Source organism: Trichogramma pretiosum, unplaced genomic scaffold, assembly GCF_000599845.2.
Source record: "Trichogramma pretiosum strain Unisexual culture from Peru unplaced genomic scaffold, Tpre_2.0 scaffold56, whole genome shotgun sequence".
NCBI classification, from domain to species: domain Eukaryota; kingdom Metazoa; phylum Arthropoda; class Insecta; order Hymenoptera; family Trichogrammatidae; genus Trichogramma; species Trichogramma pretiosum.
Genome location: NW_019641680.1, coordinates 600,830 through 617,983, shown reverse-complemented (window position 1 = coordinate 617,983; position 17,154 = coordinate 600,830). Strand labels below are relative to the sequence as shown.

The 17,154-nt window shown below is 41.3% G+C and overlaps 1 protein-coding gene across 1 annotated transcript; it reads right to left on the bottom strand.

Moving 5' to 3' along the window:
- Positions 1-4,327: 4,327 nt before the first annotated feature.
- On the bottom strand, positions 4,328-6,414 carry LOC106654599 (zinc finger protein 184-like). Its single transcript, XM_014374523.2, has 3 exons — positions 6,264-6,414; positions 6,086-6,200; positions 4,328-6,002 (listed from the first exon to the last, which is right to left on the bottom strand). Exons 1-3 carry the CDS (start codon positions 6,317-6,319, stop codon positions 4,869-4,871), a joined length of 1,305 nt encoding a protein of 434 aa, XP_014230009.2. The 5' UTR covers positions 6,320-6,414; the 3' UTR covers positions 4,328-4,868.
- Between the last annotated feature and the right edge of the window lie 10,740 nt (positions 6,415-17,154).

The window sequence follows — 17,154 nt, the reverse complement described above, 5'->3', positions numbered from 1 at the left end:
ACTTAATGCGGCGGCGGCGGCTCAGGAATGTGTATATATAATACACGCGTATAACTGAAAGATGGAAAGGCAAAGTATCAATACCGCGCGGCGCAGGGATAAAGTTTCCGGCGGCGGGGGGGGTGAGAGAGAGAGAGAGAGAAACTTCATTAAAACTCGAGGCAGATGCTCGAGGCTTGAATTTTGTATAATATCGCGCTGCTGCTGTACTTCATGATCTCGTGAGCAGGGGGTATAAGAGTTTTTTTTTCTCAGCGACGCGCATTAAATTCCTTCGGCGAAACGTCAACTCTCTCTCTCTCCGCGAGCGTAAGTGTGTATATTTTTCTCGATCGGAATCTTAAAAAACAGAGAGAGAGAAGTAAGTATATAGCAACGAGTCAGAGACTCTAGAAGTTTGTTTCCTCAAGCTCCCGAGAGAGAGAGAGAGAGAGAGAGAGAGAGTTCAAAAACTATATATTTTTTTTACGTCGATTATATCAACAAATCTCCTCGTTCATCCTCTCTTCACCGGGCTTATAACCCAGCGCGAGTAATTATCGTTGTAAAATCATCCCCAGCAGACCGTGGCGGCGCGCCGGTGGCTTTTGATTTACATTTAATTAAGGAAGAAAAATAAATAGACTTTTGTTTTCAATTCATTGTTAATATACGGCGAAAGCCGAGCTGTGCGCGCGCGCAGGACTTATAATTAGTTGACGTTTAATTTATATCGCGCAATATGTGTTGACCTCGAGCGCGACTCGTAGATGTTTCAAAATTATTTCAATGTATTAATGATTATTATTATTAGTATGTTTAGGATAAAGTCCATGTGAATGAAAAAACCCGTGAGCTTTATACGAGCAGTGATAATTCCGATCGCGCGGTTCAAAGAAATTTCTGGGTCACGTTTGTTGATCCTGCCGCCCTTTTATATTTATAAAGGGCTGCTACCGCGCTCGCAATTTCGTTGCACCAGCTATATCGATATACCGAATCCTAAAACATTAATCTCCGCGCGCAGCAGCTCACGAATCGTACGTGCTCCCTTTTTCCTTTTTCATAATTTCGAAGAGCAATCGCTGTGCGGCGGCGGCGGGCTTAGAATTAAAATATAAGATTTGTAGCTCCGAGCTAACATCTACACATACCTACACCTATTCGCGTGTCCTGTCATTGTCAGCTACGGTATAATCTGTTACTGCTCGCGCGGGTGGAGGCTCGAACGTATAACGCAGTAGTGATATGTACGCGTTGAACACGCGTTGCAGGGATTGAATTTACAATGGTATATTATGAGGAAGAGGCGAGGTTCTTCGCTCGTTTTCCGCTGCTTTATTTTTGTAGGTAATTGATGAAATTTCAATGGATGAATGTGTGTGTGTGCATATATCGATTCATCTTTATACACGCATTACATTATCTACCTATACATAAGCTGTGCACTCGGAGCGCCCAGAACTCGAATCGGAAATTTATTATATCTCGAATGGATTTGTAAAGCTTTCGAGGAATAAATTCGTAGCACACTGCACACATACACACACACATCTCTCGTTGAAAAGTTTTACATTTCAATGCTGTCTGTAAGCTTCACATCGAAACAACTACTGCTGCTGCTGCTGCTGCTGCCTGTCAACGATTTTACAGAGAGAAAAAAAAACGTACAGAGAGAAAAAGTCAGAGATAAATTTGGCAAATCGAATTGGAACCTTGACGTCAAGCAGCGAACTCTCTCTCTCTTTCGCTACTCTATTATCGCTCGAAAAAAAAATCACACACACACACACACACGTACTCTCGCGGTCTCGAGATCAAGGCTTCCGCCGCTGCCGCGTGTGTACTTTCAAGGGATTTTATTCGGTCTCTCGGATAACGTCTATCTCTTTCTCTCTACCGACGACACGGTGCGGTAAGAGCGAGAGATAGGATAGATAGAGAAAAAGGCAGCAGCACACGCGGCCGCGGCACTTTGCAAAATCTGCCAAAGGCTCGGGCATGCTTTTAACTTCTCTTTATACATATATATATTGACTATCTGCTGGCAGCGGTGCGCTCGAGAGAGAGAGACGTTACTTTTTACGACGTTGTCTCTCGATTTTTATACTCCCCGCGCGCGCTCAATATTATTACATATAAAAATGTGTGTTGTATTTTGTGCTTGCCGCCGCCACCGCGAGAGAGAGAGAGAGAGAGAGTCGATATTATTTTTCTGAAGCGCGCTAGCATTTCATTTTCAAAAAATCAGATCACGCGTGTAGGCACGCGAAGCGCGCGGCTCGCGCATGACTTGACTGATGCGGGCTTTGACGAAATGATACATTTTTTTCGTTGAAAGGACACATTTCTGTATGTAGTTGAAAAATAGCTGATCCCACAGCTTTCCTATACATAAAATGTAGCGTCTCCATAAACTGCCGCTGTATTGCCATTATCCTCGCTCATCCCCAATCTTCCCTTAAATCTTTTTTTTTTTTTGCTTCTTTATGGGTAAGCTATTACATAAAAGTAGTCTAAGTAAGATCTGTAGATCATTACCGTATTTAAAGTAATCCACAAATGGTGTTATACGTTAATTGAAGTGAATACTTACCAGACGATCTTAGTAACAATTTTCATTCTCTCGTAAAAACGAGCTTGCGTCCGTCTGCACCTGTCTCGAGAAGTTTCGATTAACTATACGATGCAGACTGCGTCCTTCGCCAACTTCGCGAAGCTACAACAGCAGCATAAGTCCCTTTTCGCTTGAACACCGAAAGGAATAAATTTACTCCTCGGTATGGTTGCAGTCGTCTCTTGAAAAATTACCGAGTTCGCCACCTCTCTTTAAGTTTGCTCTTTCAACAATTTAGCTTCATTTAATGATACTTTATTTTTATGACTGTTATTATCATTATTATTTGCTTTTTTTTTAATCAAAATTCTCAAAAGCTGTTAAAGACGAAAAATTGTAAATTAACGTTACTAAATTAACGCGAAAACTAAATGTTGGAAAATGTTTTTTTCAATTTGTCAGGGCATTCGCGTGCAGTTTGCCGAATTGGCTCTTTTTCATGTACAACAAGTTAAGCTGTAAGGTGAAGAACGAACAATATAAATTCGTTTATTTTTTTAAACTGCACTTGACTTATACACTTATTTTGACTTTACCACTTTCAGATTTAAAAATTAAGATATTCACCATCTAGCGGCGGAAACTGAAAGTAGTATCATCGTAATTCTAGAACTTGAAATTTAGTCTCAATATTTTTGTATAATTAAATTGTTATTTTCAGGTCATTTAAAATGTACTTAATAATTGCTACCTCATAGAGGAAGCTCTGTGATAGGCTCGAAAACGCGATTTTGAACCAGACCTCGTAGGACAATTTGGTTTACATATTTGTAAACTAGATTGAATTCTCAACGAATGTCCGTATGTATGAATGTGTCTGTGTGTTTGTTTTCTCGGCTTTTTGGCTAAGATAAAAGTAAGTAGTACTGTAACAAGGTTCGGTAGCAAGGTAATCTTACACGAAATTCTAGAAATCTTTAAGTTTTTTAGGAGTTTCGTATGCATTACAGAAAACGGAATTTAAAATTCTAAAATGAAATACAAATTTTCCCTTTAATAACCAAACCCTTTCATTAATATAATTTTTTATGTGGAAGCACTTTGCCAATGAATTGGCAGCGGTTTTTTCATTTTACGTTTTTTTTGTGACCTCTATCATGAATCTACTGATTGAAAATGACCTAATGGTTCGGTCGTCTTATCCGAGGTAGTGACCGTAACCATTGATGTTCTGAAGAAGTGTACACGACTCTCGTGCTGTAACTGAATCGGTACGCTCTGAATGTTACGACAACTGAGGTGCACTTTGTTGAAACAAAAAACGCAAAAGAAGAAAAAATTTAACATGTAAAGTATACGAAAATGGCTCACGAAAACAGCTGTATCTCATTGAATGATCAAAATTTTGAAGTTTCAAAAAATGCAATGGAAAAAGGATAAAAAATCTTACTCGAAAATCAAATTAAAATTTTTCGATTTTAAGCCTCTTTTGAGCCCTTAAACGAATGAACTCTAAACTCTAAACTAAATAGTAATTTTTCTAAACCTCTTGAATTGTCAATTGTCAATTTTATAATACACATTGTTGCTGATGATAAAAATTGAAAAACTTTTTAAAATAAATGTCCAGTTAGTACTTGTTAGTAGTTTGAGAACAAAATAATTTTTAATGAGAAAACAGTAAGTTACTCTACTTGAGGAACATTCCAATAGTATAAATCAAAATTAGATGTTGTTTTCACATAATAAATCAGATAACATACTTATTAATTTTGAAGAAATTTTAATATCGTGTTGAATAAAACCTATGGACCAGGTTTTTGAGCAAATTAATTAGATTTTAAAACCTTACATTGCAATTAGTATTTAATAGATTTGAAAATTTACATGTTCTATAAAATTTACATATTCTATACATAATCTGTTTACATGCTCTATAAATTATTCTCACAGTCCGTTTTATCTTGTATACATAAATCATAAAAAAATTTAAGAAGAGGCTTCAGTCCCCCTCAGTATTAAATGGAAAAATTAGACTTCATCATTAAAAAAAATTTGAGTTTTCGGAGCTCCTCCCAGTGTCAATGTCTATCCGCACATAAAATAACTTATCAGTGATACCATTTTGCATCGAATTAATATGAGTTTGGCGATTGGTTTTTTTAAATTTCTTTCCATTCGCAGCGTGAAGGTAAATGCTTTATGTGGGTTTGGAGAGTGACTTGATGCGCGAATTTATTTCCGAATGCATCACAGGTTTGAGTGATACCTTGTGTCGATGATCGTACGTGCCTATTGAGATCACTCTTTTGTGCATGTCTTTCCGCAGATATCACAGGTATAGGTGATACCTTGGTTCAATGGGTTCACCATCGTGGTCTGGCTGCGACATTTCGTGTTGATCTACTTGTGGTGCAATTTGGTCTCGAGGCAAAATTGTCTCGTTGCCGGCGAGTTCGATTAGAGCCTGGGCTGCCTCGGGCTGCTCCTGACGAACAGGTTCTGCTGGGATTGCTCCCGACGACGACGACGACGAGCCTAAGACTCTGTCCGTAGAGTGAGTCTTCATGTGGCTGCTGAGCCCATCTTTGCAATGGGTTGCGTACTCGCACAGTTGACACTTGTAAGGCTTCTGGACGGTGTGGATGAGCCGATGGTTCATCATTTCTTCGAACGTGATGAACTGTTGGCCGCATTCGGGGCAAGGGTTTTTGAGCTTGTTCTTGGTGTGGGTTAGCATGTGTAGCGTATGATTATATTTTCGGGCGAAGCTTTTATCGCACAGTTTGCAGGTGTAGAGCTTGTTCTCGGTGTGGGTGCGCATGTGTCGCTTAAGATTGCGATTGTCAGCGTAGCTTTCATTGCACAGGTCGCAGGTGTAGGGCTTCTTCCCGTTGTGGGTGAGCCTGTGTCGGTTACGATCGTGTTTTCGGGTGTAGCTTTTATTGCACAGGTCGCAGGGGTAGGGCCCCTTCCCGGTGCATTCGCGCATGTGTTGCGTACGATCGTATTTTCGGGTGTAGCTTTTATCACACAGGTCGCAGGGGTAGGGCTTGTCCTGGGCACTCCGACTGTTGCTATTGTTCGTCGTGGTGGACTTGAAGGAGTTGTGGCGCGGCATCGAGTTGAGTGACGACGTCGATGGTCGGGGATCCCCGGGCGACCAATTGCTCGTCGGTACGTCTGAGTCCAAGATAACAGTGTTCGTTCCTATTTCATTTTCCTTGACGGATTCGCTGTCGATTTGCGTTTCCAATTCATTTGCATCACCCTCGGTAACTTTTTCTTCTACGTCTTTAGTTTCTGTGTTAATAATGTTTCTAGTGGAACCATCTCCGCTGAAATCTGTTTCCCGTGAGTCGTTCCGCGAGTCGTCCTCAATGACTGCTAGTGAATTCGGACCAGGCCTTGGGCGAAACAACAAAAATTCCGTTAAGTCCAATGAGACTCCCGGAGGCGTATAGGTCTGTCAGAAAATCGAAATAAAATATGAAATAGTTTATAAAGAAATAATAGAAATACTGGTCTGTTAAAATAATAAATTCTTACAGAATTATTTTGTTGCTGAAATTGGGACAGCTGACTATTGTTAGTATCGAGCCAATCATCAATCACATTGTGATCATTGACGATAAGCGGCACCTCACTAGCTTCCTCTCTTGTCCTGTAATAATGTCGATACAGTCATGTTTTATGTTATATTCTCGTATTTTTATTTGAGTTTTACCTGTCTGCACCGTCGGATGAACCGTTATTTTCCATCTTATTCTGTAAGATTCTCATATACGACTAATCTTTCTGTACTAGTGTTGATTTCTAAACACACTTTTATTGAATTCAATAATATTTACGAACCATGACTTGAAAATTGAAATTAGGTGACGTAAACATCTCACAGTTCAATTCAGTTTCCAATAGGATGTGTAATCATAAGTTAAGAAACAAAATACGTAGAGTTTAAGAATTTAATAAGGAATTTTCATTTATATATCACTTTCTCGCGCGTCTGTGGAAGGGGCTGCCTTGCAATATCAGAAGATGCCTCAGAAGTTCTAGCTTCAAGAAATTGCTGCGGCAGCATGTGCTGGAAGTTTAATCTGTCTTTGTCCATCTTTTCTTTATGTTTACTAATTTTTTTATTATATTCAATGTATGCTGTTGTATTGTGCTATTGGCTGCATCGCAGCACCTAACTTGCTGTACCTTAGTAGCTATATGAGCCATGAAGTATTTCTGTCCTTGGCTACTTAAGGGGAGGCTCTCATGAGACTCGATCAAAAAATCGATTTTTTTTTTTTTTTTGCTTACTTAGATAGCAAATGTCCCGTAGAATACACTCCTGAAACCCTTTCTATCAAAATCGATTTAATTAAAAAATTATAGGCAAAAAACCGAAGCTGTCTTTTTACGAGGGAACGATGTATGTATGTATGTACATTCACTTTCTAAAACTTTAAACGCGTTTTTCTCGAAACTATGTTTTCTGAATCGGGCGGAAACATATCTCGAAAAGTACTGCACTTAGAGATACGCTTTTTTTTTATTTTAAAGCTACTTAAATTGTCTGGAGGTTGAACCTATAAAATTTTTAATTTTTTCATTATTATTACTTTTTACAGCCCTTAAAAGAGCCAAAAAAGGGCAAATTTTTTTTTCCGAAGTCCGCCATTTTATCAATTTTTAATTTTTTTGCAATTATTAAGGTTCAACCTCCAGCAAATGTCATCTAGTTTAAGAGGAACTTCGCATTTTTAGTTTCGGGCAAAAACTGAAGGCGCTAGCTTGCCGCCCGTTGAGGTACCTTTTTTTAACGAGACCTCCATCAAACGCTGCTAGGCGATAAATAATTCGATATTTTGGTCTGAAAAAATTTGTAAATATAGTTGAATACATACTTTATAAGTACCAAAAAAATTTGACTGCATTATTCACTTCCTTCCCCGGAAAAAAAAAATCACGAAAAACATGTCATTTTTGAGGCGCTAGATGAGAGCCTCCCCTTAAGGGCTCAAAGGTAGCTTAAAATCGAATAAATTTTTATTTCATTTTCGAGAAGGATTTTTTGTTCCTTTTTCATTGCATTTTTCGAAACTTCGAAATTTTGATCATTCAGTGAGATACAACTGTCTCCATGAGCCATTTTGTATAGTTTGGGTGTTAAATTTTTTCTTCTGTTACGTTTTCTGACATTTTAAATAAATTTTTAAGAAGTGCACCTCGGTTCTCGCAACATTCAGAGCGTACCGATTGAGTTACAGCACAAGGGTCGCGTACACTTCTCCAGAACATCAATGGTTACGGTCACAACCTCGGGGGTGCTGGTTCAACCCTTAAGTCACCCTGCACAAACACTGAAGCACAATTTTGATGATTTCCTCATAGAGAAAGCTCTGTGATAGGCTCGAAAACGAGATTTTGAACCAGACCTCGTAGGACAATTTGGTTTACATATTTGTAAACTAGATTGAATTCTCAACAAATGTCCGTATGTATGGATGTGTGTGTGTGTTTGTTTTCTTGGCCTTTTGGCTAAGATAAAAGTAAGTAGTACGGTAACAAGGTTCGGTAGCAAGGTAATCTTACACGAAATTCTAGAAATCTTCAAGTTTTTTAGGAGTTTCGCATGCATTAAAGAAAACGGAATTTGAAATTCTAAAATGAAATACGAATTTTCCCTTTAATAACCAAACCCTTTCATTAATATAATTTTTTATGTGGAAGTACTTTGTAATAGAAAAATCGCCAAAAACAAGCCAATTATTGGTCATGTACTTCAAAAAATTTTATAAACAATTAATTTTTGTCATTAAGTCATTATTAATGTTAAACACGTCTATTAGGCTATCATTCATTATTAAAATGTCTCCACATTCGTAGGAATATTATCTTTAATCGGGATTGATGGTCGAAAATATGTATTATTTTTAAGAGAGATCCGACTGTTGAACTTTACGTTTTAGAAAAATTACGTTTAAAGTATTTTCAACTATTATTTTATATTTTTACAGGTATTTATAGATTTTTTTACTTTAATATGTTGAAAAATCTTTAATTAAATAAAATCGATAAACCGACAGTACATAATAAAACAATCAACGAATTTCTTTTATATACCCATCGAAGTAGAATTTTACCGCTTGGGGGTTAGCGACGCGCCATCTAGTGTCGATGAGCAAACTACATAAAATGTATCGTGCAATTGATGGACGAATACGACAAGCTTATAATAGTCTGTGGAAATTAAAAAACTAACCGACTCTAATTTTTTTAAACAATTATATCAATCCTCGTCGAACTTAACTTACTAATGCGATAGATTCATTTCATATTATAATTGATCGATGCAAGTCTATATCTTGGTAATCGCTCGATATAGTGTCGCAACACGTTCGTAAATGAAAATAAATGTACGCAATCGATTATCCTCCGACCCCTGCGCGAATATTCGAGCCTCGAAAAACTTTTACCCCTCGCTACACGATATCCGACGAAATTCAGCGTTTCTCGTCGACGAACTGGCCCGACATGCATTTATAACTTGTAACACACTGCCCTTACGTATTATAGACCTATCCGAGGGAGAGAACTTTAACTACGAGGTCGCGTTTCCTAGTACCGGGGTGGGCTAGTATACATACTCGAGTAATCAAGTCATAAAAAGCTTTTCGATCGTTCGCTCTCTCGGCCTTGTCTAGTCTGCACGAAGCTTAATTGCTTCTCTCGTCCGCCCCCCCTAAAGTTACTCATAAAGTTTCTCTCGCGAGCGACCTTGATCCGCTCTCTTGCGATGATATACATTTTTTGTTACGCGAGCCGGCCCAATTAAGGGCTTTTCCCCATGCTCTCTCGGTCATTTTCTTTTTTGTTTTTTTTTATTTTTTTTATTTTTTAGCTTCTGTATGCAGCCGCGAGGGACGACAATATATAATATACGCGCGCAGGCTAGATCACGAAACGACGAATTCGCCATCGCGCGAGTAGCAAAATTTTGTGTACCAGCTCGTTAGCGCAGAAGCGCGCGATCAGCATGTCCACGGGGCGAGTAGTAGAGCCAATTGACGTATCATGCCTCTGGGATCGTGAGCGCGCGAAATGTCGAGTGGCCAATTGCTCCCTCGTGCTCTCTTTCTCTCTCTCTCTCTCTCTCTCACTCCAATTTTTTCTCGTTCGGTTTTTCAACGGAGCGAAGCGCGCATTGACCGTCGCGCGCGCGCGGGACGACCTCCTCTCATAAAGGCGGCTTGATTGTCCTTTCTCGACTTCGCTAAAAAAAAAAGGAGAGATAGAAAAAAGAGTACGTCTTTGTCATCTTACACGTACCATACACGTTTTTCGTGCCGTATATACGTGGTTCGCGCGCGCGTGTGTGTGTGTCCCTTTTTCAGCAAAAATCTATTTAGCCTCGGTTAATCGGTCTCCAGAGGCGTACAAAAGCTCGTTAATTACCTTTATCTCGGCGTATTTTTCAGCAGATAAGGCGCGCCACCTTCCCTCCAATTTTATTGCTGTCATACTTTTAATAGTACGTATGGTACGTATAACAGTCTCGGCGCTGCAGTGCACGATCTTATCTAATAAATGTGTAGCGGCAGCAGCATCTCTCGCGTGTGCAGCGGAATACAATATGCGGGGAGCTATTTTTATGTCACGATCCGCGTGGCATATATATAGCGGGGGGCTGTCGAAATTTGCTGCCGCCTTATTAGCCTGAAAATTGGCTCGCGTTATTATTTCGCAAAGTATAATGGCAACGAATATGTATGCCAAAATTTAAAATGCCAGCCATTGTTTCATGGCCTGGTATATATTTGTATTCTTTTTGCATATATTTGTGCGCGCGAGCTATTTAGCGATGAAATGTATATGTACGATACACCACGTATGCTTTCGGTTCATTTGTTATTGTCTCGGTGGCGAAAAAAGAAAGGACTAATGAAGAGCCCACATTTTTAGAGAATCTCGGTCGTGATACATCGAGTATGTTTGCATGATTTTAAATCAAGCCATTTTTACAATAAATTCATCGACCATCACTGTGCTACCACTTACCAAATACATACATAATGTAACACACAGTAGTTATTAATTGATAATACTTTACTAGAAATCTCAGCTCATAAAAATGGACAATAGTCAGCCTATATGAATAATCATGCCCATAGGAATGGTAAAGTTCTTGAAATATATATTATGTTCTGCACTGTAGTATGATTATAGTATTTTAACTATAGTACGAAATGCGACAGGGAAACGGGCCTTTGGACGTATTCCGATGCGCAATTAAACTAATGCGCGTGATCGCTCTCTCTCTCTCTCTCTCTCTCTCTCTCTCTCTCTCTCTGTTGCATACACCAATGCTAGGTAATGCACAATAATTGTGTGTAAATTTAAATAGAAACTTGCTACTCTTCGAAGAAAATTGATGGAAATGCAGTTTCGAATAATCACTGTGTATCATCCTATATATTTCAAGAGCTTTGCTATTCCTCTTCCGATTTCTAATAATTCGGGCCCGGGCCATCTAGCGGCAACTTGGGTACTAACTGGTGTTTGTATCACTTAATCACAAGGCCAACCGATGTCTCAAAGAAAACTCACCTACACAACATCGATACCAAAATATTATAAAAAATTTTTAGGAGGGTGGATATATTTCAAGAGCTTTGCTATTCCTCTTTCGATTTCTAATAATTCGAGCACGGGCCATCTAGCGTCAACTTGGGTACTAACTGGTGTTTGTATCAGTTAATCACAAGGCCAACCGACGTCTCAAAGAAGACTCACCCGCACTATGCCGAGTACAGAATCGTGATTACAATTTTTCGGAGAGAGGAGGAAAGCAAAGTTTCCCTCAGTCTCGCATACGCACGGCCACCAGATATATCATACGAATATCGACTCGAAGTCGCGCGTGACAAATCGATTCATCGATTATCACGCGTTTCATTCGACTCGTCAGATATATCGCCGATAAACTGCGCACGTATTTCGGTATTATCTCGTCGACGGTGCAAGCTCGATCGAACGCAGCAGTTCCTTTATACACACACACGCATACCTCATAAGAGCGCCTTGGTAAACTCGGGACGTCGAAGCGGCGGCGGCACACAGTATATAGTACGTAACCATCGTCGTCGTGCTTTGCTTGCTCTTGCGTGCATAACAGAGAGAGAGAGAGAGAGAGAACCAAGTCCTCGTCGTCGTCGTCGTCGTCCTCGTCATCATCGGATGTTGGCGTAGCAGACTGGCTTCCACACTGCACACAGCCTACTACATAACGAGAGCTGCTGCTGCTGCTGCTGCTGCTGCACACGTCAAAAGGTGTAGAATCGTTCGTATATATATATATATAGTATCGTACGGAAAGCTAATGAAGGCGACGACGATGTCCTTATTGATTCGGGGGACTCGAGCGAGCGACTGACGATGAATGCAGCGGCAGCCTAAGCGTTTCGCATGGCTGATTGCATAATTGCCCGTGGTAGTAGTTGTAGTAGTAGTAAACCCCGGGGGGCCTCACATCCAGAAACCAAACTCGCATATAACTGTATAATAAATCTCTTGATCTCCGTAAGCGGTGTACGTATAAAAAAAAATAAAGAAAGAGAGAGAGAGAAAAAAAACTGTTTAGTCAGCTGAAGGACAGGTATTTACCGCATGCACACACACAGACTGTGCGATCTCGGGGAAACATTTATCGATTCAGCTGACGCGAAAACATTCTCATTAAGTCTATCGGACGTGTGCAAAGGGGGATGGAGGAGGAAGGGCAGAAACGCCGGGGCGCTGCGAAAACCCGAGTGGCGGCAGCGCGCATACATGCATATATATGGCAGTAGCAGCAGCAGCAGCAGCCCGAGACTCGAAGTAAACATCTTTTTGCTTCCCGACGGCTACCAGTAGTAATAGTGGTGGTGGTAGTAGTAGTAGTAGTAGTAGTTGCCTAGACACTGCCTCTGTGCCGCTTGCCTGCCCTGCCTGCCTGCCTGACTGTGTGCGAGAGTTCAACGAGATAAATTGACTGGCACCGAGAGTTCGGCGACAGAAATAAGTGCATGCAGACACGTCGGAGCTGCTGCGCGAGGCGCGAGAAAAAGAGGGAGAGAGAAAGCGTAGAGACGAAACCTTTTTTTCCTTTTACATATATATAGGATATATATAACGTGGAAAACACAAAGCCGATTGTCGCGCAGACGGAGAAATTTCTCTGCGACTGCTGTGTACACGTGTCGAGAGGGCTTTTCTATACGCGCGAGCTTTCGAGAAAACGATTTCCGGTACTAAACGCACGCGTGCGAATGATTAAATATTAAAAATCATCGCCGCGCGGGCACGCACGTGTGCGTGTGGCTTTTAACTAATTGCCGCCCTTCTCCTCCATCCAAATGTTGCTACATTACATAGTATACCCAACGAACCCCGTATGCCGCCTGCCAAGGGCGGGGGCAGGGGGATAAAATGTCTGACAATTAAACACGATTAGCGACGCGTGACGCGCAGATTATATCAAATTTTTCTTCCGCGTTTCAGACAGCAGCAGCACCGGCAGCTAATATATATAACGTATATAGTATAGCGGGTACGGTGCGTAGGAGGTGTGCACTCGAGCGCGCGAGAGTATAAGAGTTGACGTTTTTCTCGTATACGTAATTCCTCGGCTCTACGCACGCGCACTTAATATGAAAACTTTTTAACGACGCGCGCGCGTTATAACGTACGCACGGTATACGTAATGCGTAGAGTACAACGATTTATTTTGCGGATTGAGTTCTCTCTCTCTCTCTCTCTCCTTCTCCGAGCTTTTTCGGTATGTATATGTGAACGTAAAATAAGGGACGTATACGAGTACAAGGGAGTGTGTAAGAGTAAAAGTACAGAAAAAAAAAAACAAAGTGTAAAGAGTAAGAGAATCGATCAACGCCAGCAGTCTGTTGGAAAATTGAGTTTCAAAAGAATCACTGACGCATGACGCGCGCCGCCCTCTCCCTCCGCCGCCGCCACCGTCTCGGGGTGCTGCTGTTGCAGCTCACCCAAAAACTCTGCTACTCCAGGAAAGTCTATATACTACTACTATACACACGGTCGAAAGTCGGATAATTGCACACGAGCTGCACGGGAGTAGCAGTAGTAGTATATAACCAGCGAGAGGTAGGAGGGACTAGCTGGGCGAGCAGTTTATTACGCGCGCGGCAAAGAAGCAGCCCCACTATATATACCAATGCGTGTGTGCGGGGGTGTGGGCACAGTCAGGCGCGCGCGCGCGTTCGTCTTCATTATTCTTCGGTTATAGGCCAATAAGAGGATATATACTTAATACACACACACACACACACACACACACACGTCTATACGAGACTCACGATATATATAAAGTCGAGTGGTCTGCGTTATATATACCTACCCTCCTGCACGGTATACAGTGGCGGCTACTTCTCTCTCTCTCTCTCTTTGATACTCTCATTATCGCACTTGACTCTCGAGCTCGCCAGCAGCAGCGGCGGCGGCTCTGATACGTGATCGGCCTCCATAACGAACTAGACTTATAATTATAAATCATCGCCTTTTCTCTCCTTTTCGACAATTAGACCGTTGATTTCTTTTTTTCTTTCATTTTTTTTTTTCATCTCGCGCAAAATCACAAACGTAATGCGAGTGCGTCACTGATATACTTTATTGAAGAGCGCGCGCCGCGACGTATATAATTAATCCCGCGACGATCGGAGTGTTATTATTATTATATATATAACGTCAGTGATTTCGCGCGCGCGATGTTGTTGATGACGATACAAAAGTAAATTGAAGCCTTGTTCTGCGGCGGAGCCCCGTAACAAGTATTAAATATACACTACGTATACTACTACTAGTATAATACTTGGCTCTCTTCCGTACTGCCTGTTACAAGCCTCATATAGCTCTGACCTTTTCCTCGACTAGAGACAGAGAGATATAATGTAACTTACGCGGAAGTTTCTCTCGGTTGCTGCATCGTACCGCAGCGCATCGCGTCGTAGTGCACCTTATACGCCGAGGCACGTACACATTAGCTGCTCATATCCTCGCTACCTACTCGCGATTGTCTCGCGAGGCTGCGGTGTTTCTCCTCTCTCTCGTGTGCTCAACTTTGATGATTTACGATCGAAATACAAGAGCTGTGGCAGCTATATTATATATACGCGCGCGCGTGTGTGTAGTTTCGACTGCGATTATGAACTCTCGAGCGTGTGTAGCTGCTTTTCTTACCTATAGCTCGTATATATACGCGACGAGGGAAAGAGAGAGATATGTGCGCGCGCGGCTTTCTTGACTTAAATTTAATTACTTTTTCATTATAACCTGGCCAAAAGTTTTGCAGAAACACGCTTGATATTTATGTTCTGTACTCTAGCATGATTATAGTATTTCAACTATGGTACGATATGCGACAGGGAAAGGGGCCTTTGGATCGTACTCCGATGCGCTATTAAACCAATGCGCTTCGCTCTCTCTGTTGCACACACCACTTTCGGTGGAAAAGCTAATGCAAATAATCACTGCGTATCACCCTATATATGGTCAAATCTCAAAATAAAATTCCGTTTCGTTAACAAAAAAAGGTGAAATTTTTTGATGGCGATTTTCGCTGCGAAAATTGGATATTTCGGGAAATCTGATACTATAATCAAAAAGCTGAGGAAATTTCCTATCGAATACAGTAGTCAGTTAAATTTTTCAGATGAGTTTTGATACTTTTTCAACGACTTGGAAATCGAGCAATAAGTCGTATTTGCGTGAAAAGATGACTTTTCGGCGTCTAAAACACAAAAGTGCCCCAAAAAAAATTAACTATTTTCAAACTTCATGTTCACGCGTTTTTTTTCACTTCTGGAGGTCCTATGAACATTTTGCGGGGGTCAGGGCCGCTGGGCACGCAAAAAAGACTTTCACCTTTTTTTGTTAACGAAACGGATATATTTCAAGAGCTTTACTACTTCTCTTTCGATTTCTAACGATTCGGCCATAAGCCATCTAGCGGTAACTTGGGTACTAACTAGTATTTGTATCAGTAATGGCAAGGCCAAACGACGTCTCAAATAAGACTCACCTGCACAACAGCGACACATAATTGTAATAAAAATTTTTTAGGAGGGTGGGCAGAACAACAATATACCATTTCCAAATTATAATCATAATAATAACGAATCCATTGATTATGCAGTCTCGCGTACGTATATAGCCACCAGATATGCATATACAAAAATCGACTTGGCGATAACGATAAACCTAAAAACCACACCCTCAACGGCGCAAAACAAAACGAATCGCGCTAAAAGTCACCTGACAAATGGAAAAAAAGCTCTCTCTCTCTCTCTGTCGCGTAGGCCGATAAAAATACCAGTACACACGCGCAGTACCCCCATGCGAGTCACGATAAATCATGTACAAAAAATATTCGCAGATCGACTACATCGCGCATCATATATATGTGTATCGCGTACGACAATTTGCGAACGCACGCGTGTGCTTGCGTGCGTATAATGTAGCACTGGACGCCGGGCGATAAAAATTATCAGCAGCAGCCATGCAGCACACCTGTGACGTAACAGCGGCAGCAGTATATCGAGTGATCGAGTGCGTACGCGGGGGCGCGGTGTTTTCCGGTGAATTATACGCGCGCTTATAATGCGTTATGATACGCGGCTGCGACGAACCGAGCTTGCAAGCTCGTACGCGCTCGGTTATAAGCGCGACATTGTTACGTACACGTGGCGTGTACATAAGGTATATATACCGCAGCGGCAATTCTCTCTCTCTCTCTCTCTCTCTCTCTCTATGCATGTATATAGCTACGTGTATATAAGCCGCCGAGCGGCGATACAATAAAGCAAAAGCGATTAAGATCAATCTCTATTGAATCTGTAATTTTCACCCGCCGAGAGAGAGAGAGAGCCCAAAGTCTAAGGCGAGTAAACGTTCTAACGAGCTGCCATTGTATACGAGCCGCGCAGCTTTTGCCGCAACGTATCGTCGCAAAATTAACCTTTCGCTTTAGCGAGTAGAGAGCTTGCAAGCGCACGAATTTTACGGCCAATCGTTATACGTCGCCCTTTTGTGTGCGAGTGTGTGTTCTCGGTCTGCCTTGCTGCCTTATACATACACACACACATACACGCGAAGCTTATATTAAACAGTTACACACTGTGTGCATGCGCGCCTCGTTAATCGGCCGTATACTCAGCTTAAAATTTTGCGGTCTGCGCTGCGCCACGCTCTCTCGCACCAACGTAAATAGATATATAAATATTAAAATTCTCGTGGGTTTTTTTTTTCATTTTATTTTCTTCTCTCGCTGCTGCTGCTGCTGCTGCTGTGCAGTTTCTCTCTTTCCCTCTCGTGCACTAGAGAGCCAGTACAGTTGCTACCGCCGCCCCTGTGTAACTACCCTTGGTGTTTATGCGCTTGAAAATACATTTAGATAATTCGCTTGTGCTCGCGTATTATGTACTCGACTGAAGGGGACCATGCGCGCGCGCCCACTACTGCGTGCGAATGTAATGCCTTCGTTTACGAGAGTTGGAAAAAGCATAATTACCCCACTTTATTCCCCTGACATAATATTTGTTTTTTTTTTTTCATATATA